We start from the raw sequence: 17,025 nt of genomic DNA on the forward strand, positions 1-17,025 counted from the left end.
TTTCATTTAACTATTTCCTATATCATAACATTTTCCCCTATTAGTTAAAACTTAACTGTGTCTAATTTTGTTCTTTTTTATTATTATTGTTATTAATAATCTTTATATATAGTCCAAAAATATTTCTAACCTTCCCTTCTCAGGTAACATTCATTATTCGTATCCAATTATTACTTATCATAACAGCTCAACATTGTATACATTACTATCATTATCAATTTTTATTTAACTATACCTATTGTCACTGAATTTAACTAGGTTTAGCTGATTTTGAATTATACTCTTCCATCTATCAACCTGTATCTCTCCAATAGCAAAACAGTCATATATCTACTGCCATTTGTGGATCCAATTCTCCAAACATCTTCTTAAACCAGTGTTTCTCAACCTTGAGGACTTTTAAGTCCTGTGGACTTCAACTCCCAGAATCCCCCAGCCAGCACAGCTGGCTGGGGAATTCTGGGAGTTGAAGTCCACAGGACTTAAAGTTGCCAAGGTTGAGAAACACTGTCTTAAACAAATCTGTATGGACTCCTCTTTGCAACTCCAACAAGGAAAGATAGTTAAAATGCTAAGGAACCACTTGGCCATCTAGCTAGCTCTGGCAGCATCACTGAATGAAATTAGCAAACCTAAACTCATCCTAAATTCATGTAACCTTTCATTCTAATTAGATTATTCTTGGATGCGCTTCATTTTCCTCCATGCAAATGGTTCGTTGCCCTTCATTCCTCCTAAAGGTATTGCTGCATTTGTTGAAGAAGCTGCAGTTTAAAAAAAAAAAAGGAAATCTGGAGTTTGTGAGTTTTCTGGGGTTCTGGGATTGTTTTCTCTTGTGCCCTCAAAGATTGGGAGAAGTCTTAATTCTACTGGAGCTTGGAGGGTTGTCAGAACCTGTCTTAGAAGGGTGGGTATCATTAATATGCCATCACAGGGAGAAATGTGGCACAGATATTTCACCAGCGTCAGCCACCAAGAAAAGACTAGTTTGGCAACATTTTTCTATCCCTTCAACTGGGCTCTCACAGCATCAGGAATGCTGGCATTTTTATCAACACTTCCCTCAGCATTACTCTTCCTTGCCCTTGCTTGGTGGAGTCTGGTGTCAGCTGTCCCAGCACAAAGAGGTTGCATTGTAATTCACTACCAGGCATCACAATGTGCCTCTGTGTGGGTTGGAAAGAAGAGTGACTGGATGCCACCTGTGCCATTCTTTAGGTTTTGTTTATGTCCCTTATGGGGCATTGAGTCTTATTTGAATGGCAGGAGCCAGAATGAGAAATGGACATGGCAAGTAGCAATAGCAATAGTTAGACTTATATACCGCTTCATAGGGCTTTCAGCCCACTCTAAGCGGTTTACAGAGTCAGCATATTGCCCCCAACAACAATCCGGGTCCTCATTTCACCCACCTCGGAAGGATGGAAGGCTGAGTCAACCCTGAGCCGGTGAGATTTGAACAGCAGAACTGCAGTCAGCTGAAATAGCCTGCAGTGCTGCATTTAACCACTTCAACCAAGAGCCGAGGTGGCGCAGTGGTTAAATGCAGCACTGCAGGCTACTGCTAGATCAGCAGGTCAGCGGTTCAAATCTCACTGGCTCAGGGTTGACTCAGCCTTCCATCCTTCCGAGGTGGGTAAAATGAGGACCCAGATTGTTGGGGGCAATAGGCTGACTCTCTGTAAACCGCTTAGAGAGGCCTGAAAGGCCTATGAAGCGGTATATAAGTCTACTGCTATTGCTATTGCTACTGCACCACCTCGGCTCTAAGTGTACTATTTTGTCCCCCAGGTCCAACTGAGCAATATTGATGGGGAAAGAAACGGGGAGGGGGGCAAACATTTTTGACAAGGACCCACTGGATCCCATGTACCTTGGTTCCAAAAGCTGAAGGCATTCTTCTGGCATTACTGAGGTGCACAGCCACACGCAGTAGGCAGTAGTTCACCCATCCTTTGTGCGTGGTGGAGCTCAGCAGCCATTTCAGCATAACGTCCTTTATTATAGATCCAGTAACTTGTCAGTTTCCATATAGCTGCTTTCTGATTTCCCATCAGCGTTCCTCTTGGACACGCAATGGCGCTAGTCATCGTGGTTCACTTATAATAAGAAATGTCAGGATCTTTTCCTTTTCCCATGGACTTCTTAAGTTACCCATAACTTCAGAGAAATACTGAGGCTCCCCACCCACCCCCATGAAAGCCATTGAAATCAAGGACACCTACAAAGCATTCCCTCCCATTTTTTTTTAAGTATTAGGGTATTGGTCGTAACATAACCAACTACTAACTTTGACAATCAGGTTAATGCTGCGGTGGCATAATGGTGCCCAGGATATTAGAGGGGAGTAGATTTCAGTGGTGGGTTTCAAAAATTGTTCGAACCTACTCTGTGGGTGTGGCCTCCTTTGTGGGAGTGGCTTGCCGACCATGTGACCGGATGGGAGTGGCTTGCCGCCCATGTGACCGGATATGAAGATGCCAACGACACTTGTCAGAACCACCTTAAATTACCCCACACACACAGCACTGGCATGCATAAGAATAGGATGTAAACTTGTTTTTCAAAAGGCATCTTTGGTTTGCGTTAAAACAACTTCAACACACGGAATGTTCTGATTGCACCACAAACGCAGTCGTCATCCTTACCTTTCACAGAGGCACTGAGCTTTATAAATAGGAGCATGATAGTGTAGAATAATCATATCCAAGGACCAGTGGTGGGTTTCAAAAAAGAACCTCTTCTGTAGGTATGTGGCCTGCTTTCCGGGTCCACTGGTGGAACCTCTTCTAACCGGTTCGGTAGATTTGACGCACCGGTTCTACCGAATAGGTGCGAACTGGTAGGGACCCACCTCTGGTAGATTTGTATGTAATGGGCTGCTTGGGCAACAGAAGGAAGAGCTGCTGCCTAGGCAACAGTGATAAGAGACAGCTGAGCCCAGGAGAAAGCTCCAAGGGGATCCTTCCTAACTTTCTGGAAAGTAAAGGGAAGGAAGAGAGAGAGTGCTTTCTGGCTTTATTCATTTAATTTTTGAATTTATAGGCCGCCCAATCCCGGAGGACTTACAGAAATGAAAAATATTGAAAAAGAATTAAAACAATAAGATACAACAAAATTAAGAAGAAGCACAACATGCACCCAATCAAAGGGGGGCTGGACCTCAGTCAAGAGGTCAACAGCCCCAGGCCTGCCAGAAAAGCCAGGTCTTAATAGCTTTTCGGAAGGCCATGAGAGTGGGTAGGGTCCGGATCTCTAGGGGGGTAGTTCATTCCATAGGGTCGGAGCGGCTACAGAGAAGGCCCTACTCCTAGGCACTGCTAGCGGGCATTGTCCAGCTGAAGGCACCCGGAGAAGGCCCATCCTGTGCGATCTTATTGGTTTTAGGGAGGTATGCAGCAGAAGACGGTCTTGCAGGTATCCGGGTCCTAGGCCATGTAGGGCTTTAAAGGTGATAACCACCACCTTGAATCGTGCTCGGAGACCAATGGGAAGCCAGTGCAGCTCGTGGAGGATAGGTGTGATGTGGGAGTACCTTGGTACACCCAATATCGGTCGCGCGGCTGCATTCTGGACTAATTGTAGTCTCGGAACACTTTTCAGGGGCAGCCCCAAGTAGAGCGCATAAGATTACTCTAGCTTTACAATAAAGGTACTGTTAATACTCCCAGTTTTGGTTTTCTGTTTGGAAGGGCTGTTTCAAAGGGCTGGCAGGAAGAGCATTCACTCAAAAATAACTAGAGGCAGCCTATGAGTAATTGATCATAAACTTCATATTTTATCGAATACATCTTGTGCTTGCCAATCATCCACAGACTCCTGAACTCATTCCCTGGACTGCTGAAAATAGAGAAGTAGATAAGTTTCCCCTCTTGAACCATTGGAAAAAACATCCTGGGTGAGCCTCTTATCACTTCACAAACTCTGAGCCTTGATTTTACTGTTGTGGAGAGCAAGTTGGCAATTGTGGGAAGGGAAATACAATTTTATAGCAATAGCAGTTAGACTTATATACCGCTTCATGGGGCTTTCAGCCCTCTCTAAGTGGTTTACAGAGTCAGCATATCGCCCCCAACAACAATCCGGGTCCTCATTTCACCCACCTCGGAAGGATGGAAGGCTGAGTCAACCCTGAGCCGGTGAGATTTGAACAGCCGAACTGCAGAACTGCAGTCGGCTGAAGTAGCCTGCAGTGCTGCATTTAACCACTGCGCCACCTCGGTTCTAATTTTGCCTCCATGGGATAAATCATCTATTTTTTTTTATGACAGCAGCCCTGAACTCAAAGCAAATTGGTAGTGGTGGTGTGTTTTATAGCTAAAAAGTGTTTTTCATTGTCCCAATATATATATATATATATATATATATATATATATATATATATATATATATATATATATATATATATATATATATATATATATATATATATATATATATATATATATATATTTAATCCTCATGTGGGGGGAAAACATGTATTTAACAAGTACTCATTTTGACCACACCAAGACCACAAGAGTTTACCAGATGGACTGTGGCATTTTAAAGTACTAGTTTTAACACTGAAAAGTGACTAATCTCACACAGTTGACATAATCTTCAACAATCCTATTGCCAAGATCATAAATCTTCACACTATAAAGTGCATGCTGAATCGGAAGTTATTTTTAAATTCAGAAGCCTTCATCCGCTTACAACAAACGTCTTCTATAAATCAGTGTTTCTCAACCTTGGCAACTTGAAGTCCTGTGGACTTCAACTCCCAGAATTCCCCAGCCAGCAGCTAACACTGCTATAAATCACACATCTGTTAAATAAGACTTTACTTGCCTTATTGTGTGCATTGTTCATGGACCTCATTTCCTCCTTAACACAGAAATTACCCATCTTTAATTTAAGAGAAACATATTCGACATAATCGGGTGGGGCAAATTCATGTTGTGCATTCAGGAACTTCATCCTGATTACCAGGCACCTTAATTAAGGCAATTTGAGCTTGAATAAAGACCATAGTTTCCTGTCTGGCTGTGAATGTTAAACCAAGTCAGCATTACTTGGTTAATTGTGCTATGTGCTACTATTGCTATTTCAAGGATCCTGAACTCTATTCGGATTCTCTAATTCAGTTGCCACTGTCTACATTTATTGCATATAATTTATTTCTGAGTCACTATTTCTAGCTCCTGGTTGGGTGTTCATATGAACCTGCTTAACCTAATAGGAACACAGAACATAAAATAACAGACTTGGAAGGGACCTTGGAGCCGAGGTGGCGCTGCAGTGGTTAAATGCAGCACTGCAGGCTACTTCAGCCGACTGCAGTTCTGCAGTTCGGCTGTTCAAATCTCACCGGCTCAGGGTTGACTCAGCCTTCCATCCTTCCGAGGTGGGTAAAATGAGGACCCGGATTGTTGTTGGGGATAATATGCTGACTCTGTAAACCGCTTAGAGAGGACTGAAAGCCCTATGAAGCAGTATATAAGTTTAGTTTAGTTTAGTTTTATTGGTCTTGTATGCCGCCCACTCCCGAAGGACTCTGGGCGGCTTACACTAAACAAGGGAAGGGGGATAAATAAACAAAACAACACTTTAAAATACACAACAGTCACAGTTTCTGTGGGGCTGGATATTTCGAAAGCCCCCCGGTCAGGACTTAGAGGCTTTGCGGAAGGCCGGGAGGGTAGTAAGGGTCCGCTATTGCTATTGCTATAATTCAACCCCCTGCTTGAGCAGGAGACCCCCACACCATTTCTGACAAATGGTTCTCCAATCTTAATTGAAAACTGCTTAGCTTGTGCCAATGTGTTTCCTTAAGGCCACATATCTGTTTGTTCTCGCTACAGAGAATCTGCTGCTCAATTTTGCCTGGTGCTCACAGCACAGCCGAAAGTTTCAGTCTAACGGAGAAGGAGGTTCCTGATTCTGAATATTGTGTTGATTGAATGACTTTTTTTTTCTGTCCCAAGTTTTTACTGAGGTAATAAAATCAAAATTCCAGGACACTTAGAAGCCAGATAGAGATACGTGTTAGCCTTCCATGTGATGATACTGCCCCGTTGTTTAAAACTCCTTGGAAATTAACAACAACAGCAAAACTGCCAGCAATAAAATTAGGGGAGAACCGCTTTTTCTTGTCCTGAAAATTTGGTCTGCAAAAATAACTTTATTTCCAGAGAATAGTGTAGGTTCATCTGGAATACCTCTTATTCCAGACTTCATCAAACGTAAAGTAAAGTCTGATTGCTGAGCAAAAACTTCAAGGGGTTACTTGGGATTTTGTCCTGACATCCAACTAGAGTTTTGTAACTTGGCCTTTCCTTTTGGGGTACCAGTTATAGCTCCCATCGCAAAGTGCATTACTCTGATGCACTTCAAAAGCTCTTCTGCATAACCCTGTTTGCATCACAATGAAAAGGGGGGAAAAAAACATTATTACAAAGGCATTTTTCTACCAATATTGGAGGTATCATCTATGGTATTCCATCAGAGGTGGGTTCCTACCAGTTCGCACCTATTCGGTAGAACCGGTTCGTCAAATCTACCAAACCGGTTAGAAGAGGTTTCACCAGTGGACCCGGAAAGCAGGCCACATACCTACAGAAGAGGTTCCAAAATTTTTTGAAACCCACCACTAGCAAGGATCTTGTAACTTGACAGCTTTAAGACTTGCATGCTTCAATGCCAGAGTTTCTGAATAGCTACTTGGACCGATCTAAGTACTAATTCATAATTTCATATCCGGTCACAATGGCGGCAAGCCACTCCCACCCAGTCACATGGGTGGCAAGCCACTCCCACAAAGGAGGCCACACCCACAGAGTAGGTTCCAACAATTTTTGAAACCCACCACTGTATTCCATCCATTCTCCTTGTGCAACGGACCAGTTTCACAGAAAGGATGCATAAATAGAAATTATAAAAGATAACTAATATAAAAGAAAACTAATTCTAAACAGCTAATCCTTGATAATTTGCCAATCTAATAGTACCCCAGTCTGTGGCAACGGCAACAAAAGATTTAAGAGTACAAAATATTTAAAATGTTTTTTAAAAATCCGTATTGAGATACCTATATCTAGGCCGTCTAACCGTTGAAGTGCACCGTCGTGTATCTGAAAGAAATCAGAAGCTGGATTATATATGCCCTCAGTTTACAGCCGGTCACAGTGTGATCTACAGTTTGACGTGGGATCTTGCAGTCACACCGAGGGCAGGATGCTATGTCCCATTTATACAGTGAATCCAGAAGACATGTTACAATGCGATAATTCTTTGGGAGAAATTAGAGTGTTTTTATAAACATTTTAAAACAATCCAGGCATTGCAACTGCTCATCCTGAGTCGGATTCCAGAAAATAACTAAGATGTCCCTCCATCCTCATTCCAGAGCTATAAAGCAGTGGTGGGTTTCAAAAAAATTTTGGAACCTACTCTGTGGGTGTGGCCTCCTTTGTGGGAGTGGCTTGCTGGCCATGTGACCTGGTGGAAGTGGCTTGCCAGCCATGTGTTCTCTCTCTCTCTCTCTCTCTCTCTCTCTCTTTCCTTCCTTTTGTCTCTCTGTCCCTTTTTCCTTTTTTTCTTTCATCTCTCTCTCTGTTTTTCTTTCTTTTTTCTTTATTTCTTTATTTCTTTCTTCCTTCCTTTCTCTCTCTCTCTCTCTCTCTCTCTCTCTCTCTCTCTCTCTCTGTGTCAGAGGTGGGTTTCAAAATTTTTTGGAAGCTCTTCTGTAGGTGTGGCCTGCTTTCCGACTCCACTGGTGGAACCTCTTCTAACCGGTTCGGTAGATTTGACGAACTGGTTCTACCGAATAGGTGCGAACTGGTAGGAACCCACCTCTGCTATAGAGGATTTAACTCAAAGCCTTTTTCTCCTCCAGAGTCAGCAGTTATACCATGCAAGGATATCCACAGAACACTTGGGAAGTTTATTCCCTGTGAGAGCAACAGTCGAGGACCAACAGGTTGAAATGAAAAGACTTCAAGATAAATATTAGAAGGACAATAACTGCAAAGGATGGTATTGGGGGTGGGGGTGGGGAATAGAAGGCCCTCCTTGCTGAAAATGTTCCGCTGGGAATTAGGCAGCCAGCTGTCAAGGATGGTAGGAGAATTCCTGCACTGAGCAGGCGGCTGAACTATAACTATTTATCTCAATAAAATCCTTTTCAACTGACATTCTCAGACTCTGGGGAAGAACATAACAATGTTTACCCAGTGGTGGGTTTCAAAAAAAATTTCGAACCTACTCTGTGGGTGTGGCCTCCTTTGTGGGAGTGGCTAGCCAGCCATGTGACCTGGTGGGAGTGGCTTGCTGGCCATGTGTTCTCTCTCTCTCTCTCTCTCTCTCTCTCTCTCTCTCTCTCTCTCTCTCCTTTTGTCTCTCTGTCCCTTTTTCCTTTTTTTCTTTCATCTCTCACTTTTTCTTTCTTTTTTCTTTTTTTATTTCTTTCTTCCTTCCTTTCTCTCTCTGTGTGAGTCTGTGTGTGTGTGAGAGAGAGAGAGTGTATGTGTGAGTGGTGGGTTTCAAAAATTGTTCGAACCTACTCTGTGGGTGTGGTCTCCTATGTGGGAGTGGCTTGCCGCCCATGTGACCGGATATGAAGATGCCGACGACACTTGTCAGAACCACCTTAAATTACCCCTCACACAGCACTGGCATGCATAAGGATATGATGTAAACTTGTTTTTTAAAAGGCATCTTTGGTTTGCGTTAAAACAACTTCAACACCCGCAATGTTCTGATTGTACCACAAACGCAGTAGTCATCCTTGCCTTTCACAGAGGCACCGAGTTTTATAAATAGGAGCATGATAGTGTAGAATAATCATCTCCAAGGACCAGGGGTGGGTTTCAAAAAATGTTTGGAAGCTCTTCTGTGGTTCTGTGGCCTGCTTTCCGGGTCCACTGGTGGAACCTCTTCTAAACCGGTTCGGTAGATTTGATGAACCAGTTCTACCGAATAGGTGCGAACTGGTAGGAACCCACCTCTGGGTTTACCTAACAGCCCTTTCACTATCTTGTCTTGGGGCAACAATAAAAAAAGCTGACACCGATAATGGATGAAGGGTTGTTCACTCCATTAAAAACAAAAGGAGAAGCTGAACTGAATCAGTGAGAAATGTAGGAAGGAGTAAGGATGGGGCCCTTTTGTCTCTCCTGAGAAACTGGATTGACTTCCCATGTCACCCACGGCTTGGGGTGCCATGTTCACAATGCAGCCTTAAAGCTTGAACTGGAACGAGGGAGAGGTGCTTTTGGCTCCTAAATCAGAAGCATCTAAGGGCGTCATCCTCTCCCCATCATAGTCCCGTCTGCAACAGGAAGGAGTCGGCTTTGCCAACACATTTGCAGAAGTTGCTTGCCCCCAATCTCTCTCTTTCTTCCTCCTCCCTTCCTGGGAGGCCTCAGCTTTGCCATGCTTTGCATTCAGCCTTTCAAAAGTTAAAAGGAAGGGGGAGAGGGAGGAGAGAATGTTGGTATTAGACCAGTGGTGGGTTTCAAATAATTGAACAACCGGTTCTCTGCCCTAATGACCAGCAGGGTAGGTGGGGCTTGGTGGTCATGTGACTGGGTGGGCATGGCCAACTCACGTTGATGGGCGCTTCACCTTAGCTGTTACAATGGTAATAAGGGTTAACCGGAGAGGCACTTTCTGTAAGCAGGGCAATAAAGATCGTGGCACGACAAAACCGCGCTCGACTAAGCCGCGCCCGATTAAACCGCGTCGCTGACGTCATCAACTGGGCGAAAACAGCAAGCGCGGAGAAAGAAGGGCGCTTTAAATAGCGCTTTGAAAGCAAGCCGATTCAACTTAAGGTAAGGGTTAGGTTTAGGGTTAGGTTTAGGGTTAGGTTTAGGGTTAGGGTTAGGTTAAGGGTTAGGGTTAGGGTTAGGGTTAGGTTAAGGGTTAGGATTAGGTTTAGGGTTAGGTTAAGGGTTAGGTTTAGGGTTAGGTTTAGGGTTAGGTTTAGGTTTAGGGTTAGGTTAAGGGTTACGGTTAGGTTTAGGGTTAGGTTAAGGGTTAGGATTAGGTTTAGGGTTAGGTTAAGGGTTAGGTTTAGGGTTAGGTTTAGGGGGGTTAGGTTTAGGGGTTAATTTTAGGTTTAGCGTTTACAGCGTGCTTCTGTCTCTGCGCTGTTGTCGCGCTGTTGATGACGTCAGCTACGCGGTTTCGTCGAGCGCGGTTAAGTCGAACGCGGTTTTGTGGTGGAACCATAAAGATTAGGCTAGAAACAACACCAGGATGTTTCCTTCCTGCCTTCCTTACAGGATTAGCCCTGCAAAGTGGAAAAAACAAAAGGAGATTTCTTCCAACAAACGGTTCTCCGAACTGCTTAGAAAGTTACCAACCGGTTCTCCCCGAATAGGTGCGCACTGGCTGAATCCCACCACTGTATTAGACAGAACTGGTCAGAACATGCTGAATACCACCTCTGGTGCAGAGTCCACTATGGAAATGCCTCATGGTTGCTACCTCGACCATTCTTACAGATCTTTCCAAGCCAATTGAGGTGACTATGTCAATCTATAGGTTCTCCCAGTGTTAATCTTAATAGAACCATCATCCTCTCAAAACCTCTATGAATTGATAAATAAAATATAGATATTTCTGTAAATACTTCACAAATTGTGGGCGCTCCATCACTGGAAGTTTTTAAGAAGAAACTAGACAGCCACTTATCTGAAATATCCTGCTTGAGCAGGGGGCTGGACTAGAAGACCTCCGAGGTCCCTTCCACATTCTATTCTATTCTATTCTATTCTATTCTATTCTATTCTATTCTATTCTATTCTATATTTTCATGAAGAAATACTGTCCCAGCCTATACTGTGATGGAGATGGATAACCAAGTATTCCAATTTTACAGCATTGCCCATTTCTTGAGTTTAGTAGCGTTTTGAACCATCCCAAATTTTATTGCTGTTTCTTTTCAGATGCACAAGTTGAAACTGTTTTCATCTTTGTTGCCTCTCCTAAAGCACCCGCATCTTTTTCTTCTCTCTTTTTTTTTGCATGCATGCACAGACATTAAAAAAAACCCTCTGCTTCCACTCAAGCCATCAGCTATTAAAGATCATTGCACCTGCCATATTTAACTGAACAAATTTTTTTGAAAGAAGGCAACTTTTGCTTATTAAGAAGTTTGCTCGTCCTTCAAATCTGTTGCCCTGACTGAGGAACAAGAAAGCAATAATACCCGCCAATAGAGCAAAAATGGACCAAAATAGTCACCATACCTCCTTCCGTCCCCCTGCCTTAAATTTTCACTCTGCAGTGAACTAAGGCCGTCACAGCGTACAAACTTCCTCTAACGAAAAGCCACAAGAGGAAATGCTGCTTTTTTTGAAATCTACCAAACTTAGCTCTGGAACAGTTGTTAAGTTTCCAGAGGCTCAATCTGGATGAGAAGGAAGATTTTCATTTGGTGCTTCAGTGAGATGACGGTGTTGGAATGAGCCAAGGACAATGGGATCTCGGATCAAGTAAGACCTCGGGACAGGTTCAAGAAGTAGGGGGGTGGGGTGTGGGGTGGCCTTTCAAAGCTAGTCCCAAGTGTACTTCGGTTTTACTTTTGCAATGAAGAAGTCAGCTAAGACCTCTGATCTCCTGATCTGTTGGGAAATAAAAGCGTTTTGCTCCTCTAACTGCCACAGTGGTCTATCTTAAGAAGATCCTTCGCAATAACATAAGAGCATGGAATACAACAACTCTTCCATGCTTGATTGGCACCTTTGAAAATAATGTTATCCCGACTTACTTCTTACAAACGCTCTTGCTGACTCAGCCATCTCATGTAGGAAGACTGAAGTGTTCCCCCAGAGCACTCAAGCTGAATTAGGTGGTACATGGCTAGCCCTCAGTAAAGCATTTGGCTCATGATTCTTGAAGATATGGAACTGATTTTAAGAGCTCCGAAGTGAGAATAGAATGGAGATTGGCAGTTACATGTGAAACCTCTTCAGGGTTTTTGCTGCTCTGCTGTGTAATCACAATAAAATCGTGTCCCGGAAACAGATTTTTTTTTCCTGCTGTCTCCCTGTGACATTATTTTTATTTTATCCTGTGAGTGAAAGAGAGTTAAACACCTTTAGCTATTCCAGTGTTAAAATGTCTTCTCTCTTCTGACCTGGATTGCCTTCACAAAAACTGGGCTTTTTATAAGTCCGTTTCTCTGATTCTCTGATTCTTTTTGCATCAGGGGACAATATAGAAAATGGGGCAAAATGGGCTGGAAAGTAATGTAAGCCTCCCTCCCACCATCATTACGGTGCCAAACCCAAATGGGTCACCACTATCTGAGATATTTTTCACTCTTCCTTTTCTTTTTTTTTTTCTTTTTTTGGTAAAACAGTAAACTTTAAAAATTGCAGGAAGTTTAAGGTTTAAGGCTTTAATGGATTTGTATGCCGCCCAATCCCGAAGGACTCCGGGCGGCTTAGATAAAAACAATTTTAAAAAATATTAAAAGAATTTAAAATACAAGACAAAGCAAATTAAAAACACAACATGCACTCAATCTTAGTGGGGCTGGAGATCAGTCAAGGATCAGCAGACACAGGCCTGCCGGAACAACCAGGTCTTAATAGACTTTCGGAAGGCCAAGAGAGTAGGGAGGGTCCGGATCTCAGGAGGGATGAGATGGCCTTAGAGCTGTATTTCCAGTGGCTAAGGCTCTTACAAATATGGCCATCTAATCAGGACATCCCAGGTCTTCTACCAACAGTATAAGGGAGTGACCTTTTAATCAAGATGGCCGCAGACTGGATTAGTTCTGTCTTACACCACCATCATGCTGTCAACCCCTTAGTGGGGGAAAATGGCTGGGGGGATCACGTAGGTTACACTATTAACAGTACAATAGGTACTTCTTAGCCCTGTGAGATAATCCGTACATTTGGCTTGGCCAATGCTTGTCTGACAGAGGAATTATGGGAATTGAAATTATGAAAGTCTACTTATGAAAGTAGGTATGTAGTCCAGCAAAAGATTATTTCCATTCTGTACCTTTATCTTGTTCTAAGACAAGATTCTCTCTTAGATTCCCAATAGAAATGCCATATCCTCTAAGTTCACATGGCTTCCGTATTTTGCTACTGAATCTACTGGGTTTTGTTTCCCCAGGGAAAAACCACAGAAAATATTTGATCTGTTCTTTGAAGTTGCTCGGCCATCACTTGCAGAGGATGGTAAGTCTCAATTCTCCGAGACCGTGGTCTTGGGGGGGGGGGGATTTAACAGTAAGTGAAAATAAAATTATATACATTCATGTGGGAGATTTATAGTACAGTCTGAGATAGCCCTTGATTACATATGTGGAGTGAAAAGAGTTGGATCAAAAATGAAGCTCCCTTAGAAAGTCTGTGCCTTGATGGGAATTTGATTCAAGCATTAGAAGTTTTATCCAATTTATATACGCTACAATTCCAACCAAACTCCAATTTTACTTTGAGCATAGCAATAGCAATAGCAGTTAGACTTATATACCGCTTCATAGGGCTTTCAGCCCTCTCTAAGCGGTTTACAGAGTCAGCATATTGCCCCCATAGTCTGGGTCCTCATTTCACCCACTTTGGAAGGATGGAAGGCTGAGTCAACCTTGAACCGGTGAGATTTGAACCGCCAAACTGCAGATAACAGTCAGCTGAAGTGGCCTGCAGTACTGCACTCTAACTGCGCCACCTCGGTGTCCTACTTTTCTTGGCATTTTGATATAATGGTTGAAGTTCTGGATTAATAGAAGATTGTGAGTTCTAGGCCTCCCTTGGTCATTAAAGCTAGCAGGGTTATTTTAGGCCAGGCGCATTCTTGTACAAATTAAAAACACATAACCTAGTTATTAATACATCTAGTGCTTGAATCAAATTCCCATCAAAGCACAGACTTTCTAAGGCAGTTGCTGGAGAAAGAGCCAGGACCTTCAAGGAGGATAGTGTTTGGGGCAATCTGAACCACCAAAATGTAGACATTGCAAGAGAAAAACACAATCTGGATAACGTGGGGAAAATGGGACCTGGGATTTGCTGTATTTACAATAAAATGGTTTCTGTATATTGATCTCTGTTCTGTTTCTCTGTGCAGATCCTCAAGTCCGTAGACAATTCCCACTGGACTTCGATGACCAGGTCTGCCTCCTTTGTAGAGTTACTACATAGTCTCCACTCTTAACTTCTTTGCCTTCCAAAAAATCAGCACAAACTTAAATGCCGCTTTGTTCTGCCTCTCCTTCTGTAGTTCTGAAATCTTGTCTTATCATGAATTTGCTGGTGCTAATGCATGCCGCCTACTCCTATTTTCCCCCCTCTACCAGCATGAACATCTAAACTCACTGAAGCCCTTGACCTCCTCAAAGAGCCAGGTTTCATAAACTTAAAACCTGCCCTGATTTGCAACCAATGGAATCCAGAATGTGTATCTGTGCACGGTGTAAACCTCCTACTTGATAGGATACAGGTCATAAATTTGGGGAATAGCCATTTATATTAGGAAGCTAGTTTGCATAGAACCGTAAAGAACATGCTGAGGTGGCGCAGTGGTTAAATGCAGCACTGCAGGCTACTTCAGCTGACTGCAGTTCTGCAGTTCGGCTGTTCAAATCTCACCGGCTCAGGGTTGACTCAGCCTTCCATCCTTCCGAGGTGGGTAAAATGAGGACCCGGATTGTTGTTGGGGGTAATATGCTGACTCTGTAAACCGCTGAGAGAGGGCTGAAAGCCCTATGAAGCGGTATATAAGTCTAACTGCTATTGCTATTGCTATGGTCAAGGTAAAATTGGAATTTGGTTGGAATTGTAGCATATATAAATTGGATAAACCTTGAGTTGTTAGCAGAGAGAATGCTGCCCATGAGGTAGGTACAATAAAGATAGTAACTTAGTCAACACCTTCCCTACAGCCTGATGTAAAACCTTCAATTGGGTAGCAAATTCCCTGTCAAAAGGTTCATCTGTTGACAACCAAGACGGAAAGCGAATTGGAACGTAATAGGAGTGGATTAACTGAGTACATTGATAATAAATGAGATGACAGAAATGAAAAAAAGATACATTATGTGTCTGTGAAACTAAGGGGGAAAGATGTAACCGGAGTGAAGGTGGTCAAATCTTAAAGTGGAGTTGGCGAAGATGCAGATTTAATTAGGAAAGGGGGAAAAACTAAACTGTATGTCAAAAAATACGAACTGGTGCTATTTAGTCTGTTGTGATCACACGTTAAAAGCAGTTTTATATTCCAGAGAATGATGAAAATAGAGAAACTAGAGAAGAGATATAAGGGACTTTATCCAACACGCTCAATGAGAAAACACAAAAAAAGTGATTGCCCTGTTTTTGGAATCCAAGAATCAATGAGAATAGAGATTATTTGGTATTTGCTTAAAAAGGGATTTGTTTCCATGGCTCAAGTGAAAGTCTTGTTCATTCAAACATATGCCAAAGTAATTTCATTAAATCTAAACAATTAATTGACTTGTTTGTGATGAAATCCTGAGAGATTAGTGAAGGATATAAGGGTGACAAGGGGTTCTGGGTGTGAGATAAGCTGTTCTTTGGCAGTGTCAGGAATGGATCTTTAAAAAGGAAAATGAAAGAAACTAGAATAAAAATATAGAACAAATACAGGAAGAAAGAGACAAGATTAGTCTCCCAACGGAATGGAATGGAGATGAGAAAAGAGGTTGAAACAGAGTGAAAGAAATCATGTTACAGACAGACACATAAGTATTTTGAGTTCAGAAATTGTAAGTATGAAAAAGGATCCTTGTTTGAAAATTAAATAAAATTGCTGTGGGTACAGAAGAAAATGCACATAGGAAAATGGTTGCTACAAAAATCTGTTTGGCTATAAGTTTGAACAACTGAATATGTTAATAAGCCTCCAGCAGTGATTAAAATTGAAAATAAAAGTGATGAAATTATTTAGGGTGAAGTGAAGAGATGTTGAAAGGGGTCCTTTAGAAATTAGTATGGGAACAGTTAATTTCTACAAGAATTACAACGACATGTTGAAGAATAGAATTTAAGTAAAGGTTATGGATTGTAAGAATTCATTTCTTGGAATTAATTTATAGCATTTACTTCAATACCACTCTTCAGTGTGTCACTATAATTCTAAGAATTCATTTGTTAGCATCTATTTAGCGCTCTGGTGGCACAGATAAACTTTGCCCACTTCTAGGAGTTTGATTGTCACTGGTTCAAGGTTGAACTTGGTCTTCCATTCTTCCAAGGTCGGTAAAATGAGGACCCAGATTGTTGGGGACAATATGCTGACTCTGTAAACTGCTTACAGAAGGCTGCAAAGTACTAAGGGGTGGTATCTAAATCTAAATGCTATTGCTATTTATGGCATTTATTTCAATTCTGCAGTTGAAAGTTTAGGTGTCAATAAGATATGAGAAAGGTGAAATACCCATGAAAACAAAAGGGACATGAATGGCTCAGCATTGAGCAAGGAATAAGCCAAGGAAATGTGTTGTCTCCTTGGTTATGTAATGTCTTTATGGACAAATATCATATGCCATTATCTTTTTAGCTGACTGTTTCACACTTCTTTTCTGCACTTTCTCTAATGTTCTTACCCTGAAAGCGAAGAGCATGATGGGATGTGTGTGTGTGTGTGTGTGTGTGTGTGTACTGTCTGTGTGTGTGTGTTTATGCTAGTTTAGAGAGGACTAAACTCCTTTTTTCTGCTTTTCTATATTTTTGCTGCCCCACCCTCATCCCATCCGTTAGATCAGTGGTCTCCAACCTTGGCAACTTTAAGACCTGTGGACTTCAACTCCCAGAGTTCCTCAGCCAGCTGACTGAGGAACTCTGGGAGTTGAAGTCCACAGGTCTTAAAGTTGCCAAGGTTGGAGACCACTGGTATAGACCTATTTTAAGTTATTTGCTTCTTAACGAAAATGCTCCCTAAAGTTAGTAAAATCTTCATTACGGTCAAAGACCAACGATACCCATTAGTTTCTACACTATATTTAAAAAAAATACTAACCATTAAAATATAATTAAAAAGTATCAACATTAA

The 17,025-nt window shown here is 42.2% G+C and overlaps 1 protein-coding gene across 1 annotated transcript in view; it reads left to right on the forward strand.

The window, feature by feature from the left end:
* Nucleotides 1-11,237: 11,237 nt before the first annotated feature.
* Nucleotides 11,238-17,025, forward strand: part of DENND1C (DENN domain containing 1C) — a 48,815-nt gene continuing 43,027 nt past the window's right edge. Inside the window, exons 1-3 of the mRNA XM_032208807.1 lie at nt 11,238-11,486; nt 13,126-13,190; nt 14,083-14,126. Coding sequence (XP_032064698.1) covers nt 11,470-11,486; nt 13,126-13,190; nt 14,083-14,126 — 126 coding nt within the window. The 5' untranslated portion in view covers nt 11,238-11,469. The remainder of the gene's footprint in view (nt 11,487-13,125; nt 13,191-14,082; nt 14,127-17,025) is intronic.

This window comes from Thamnophis elegans, chromosome 2, assembly GCF_009769535.1.
Source record: "Thamnophis elegans isolate rThaEle1 chromosome 2, rThaEle1.pri, whole genome shotgun sequence".
NCBI lineage: Eukaryota > Metazoa > Chordata > Lepidosauria > Squamata > Colubridae > Thamnophis > Thamnophis elegans.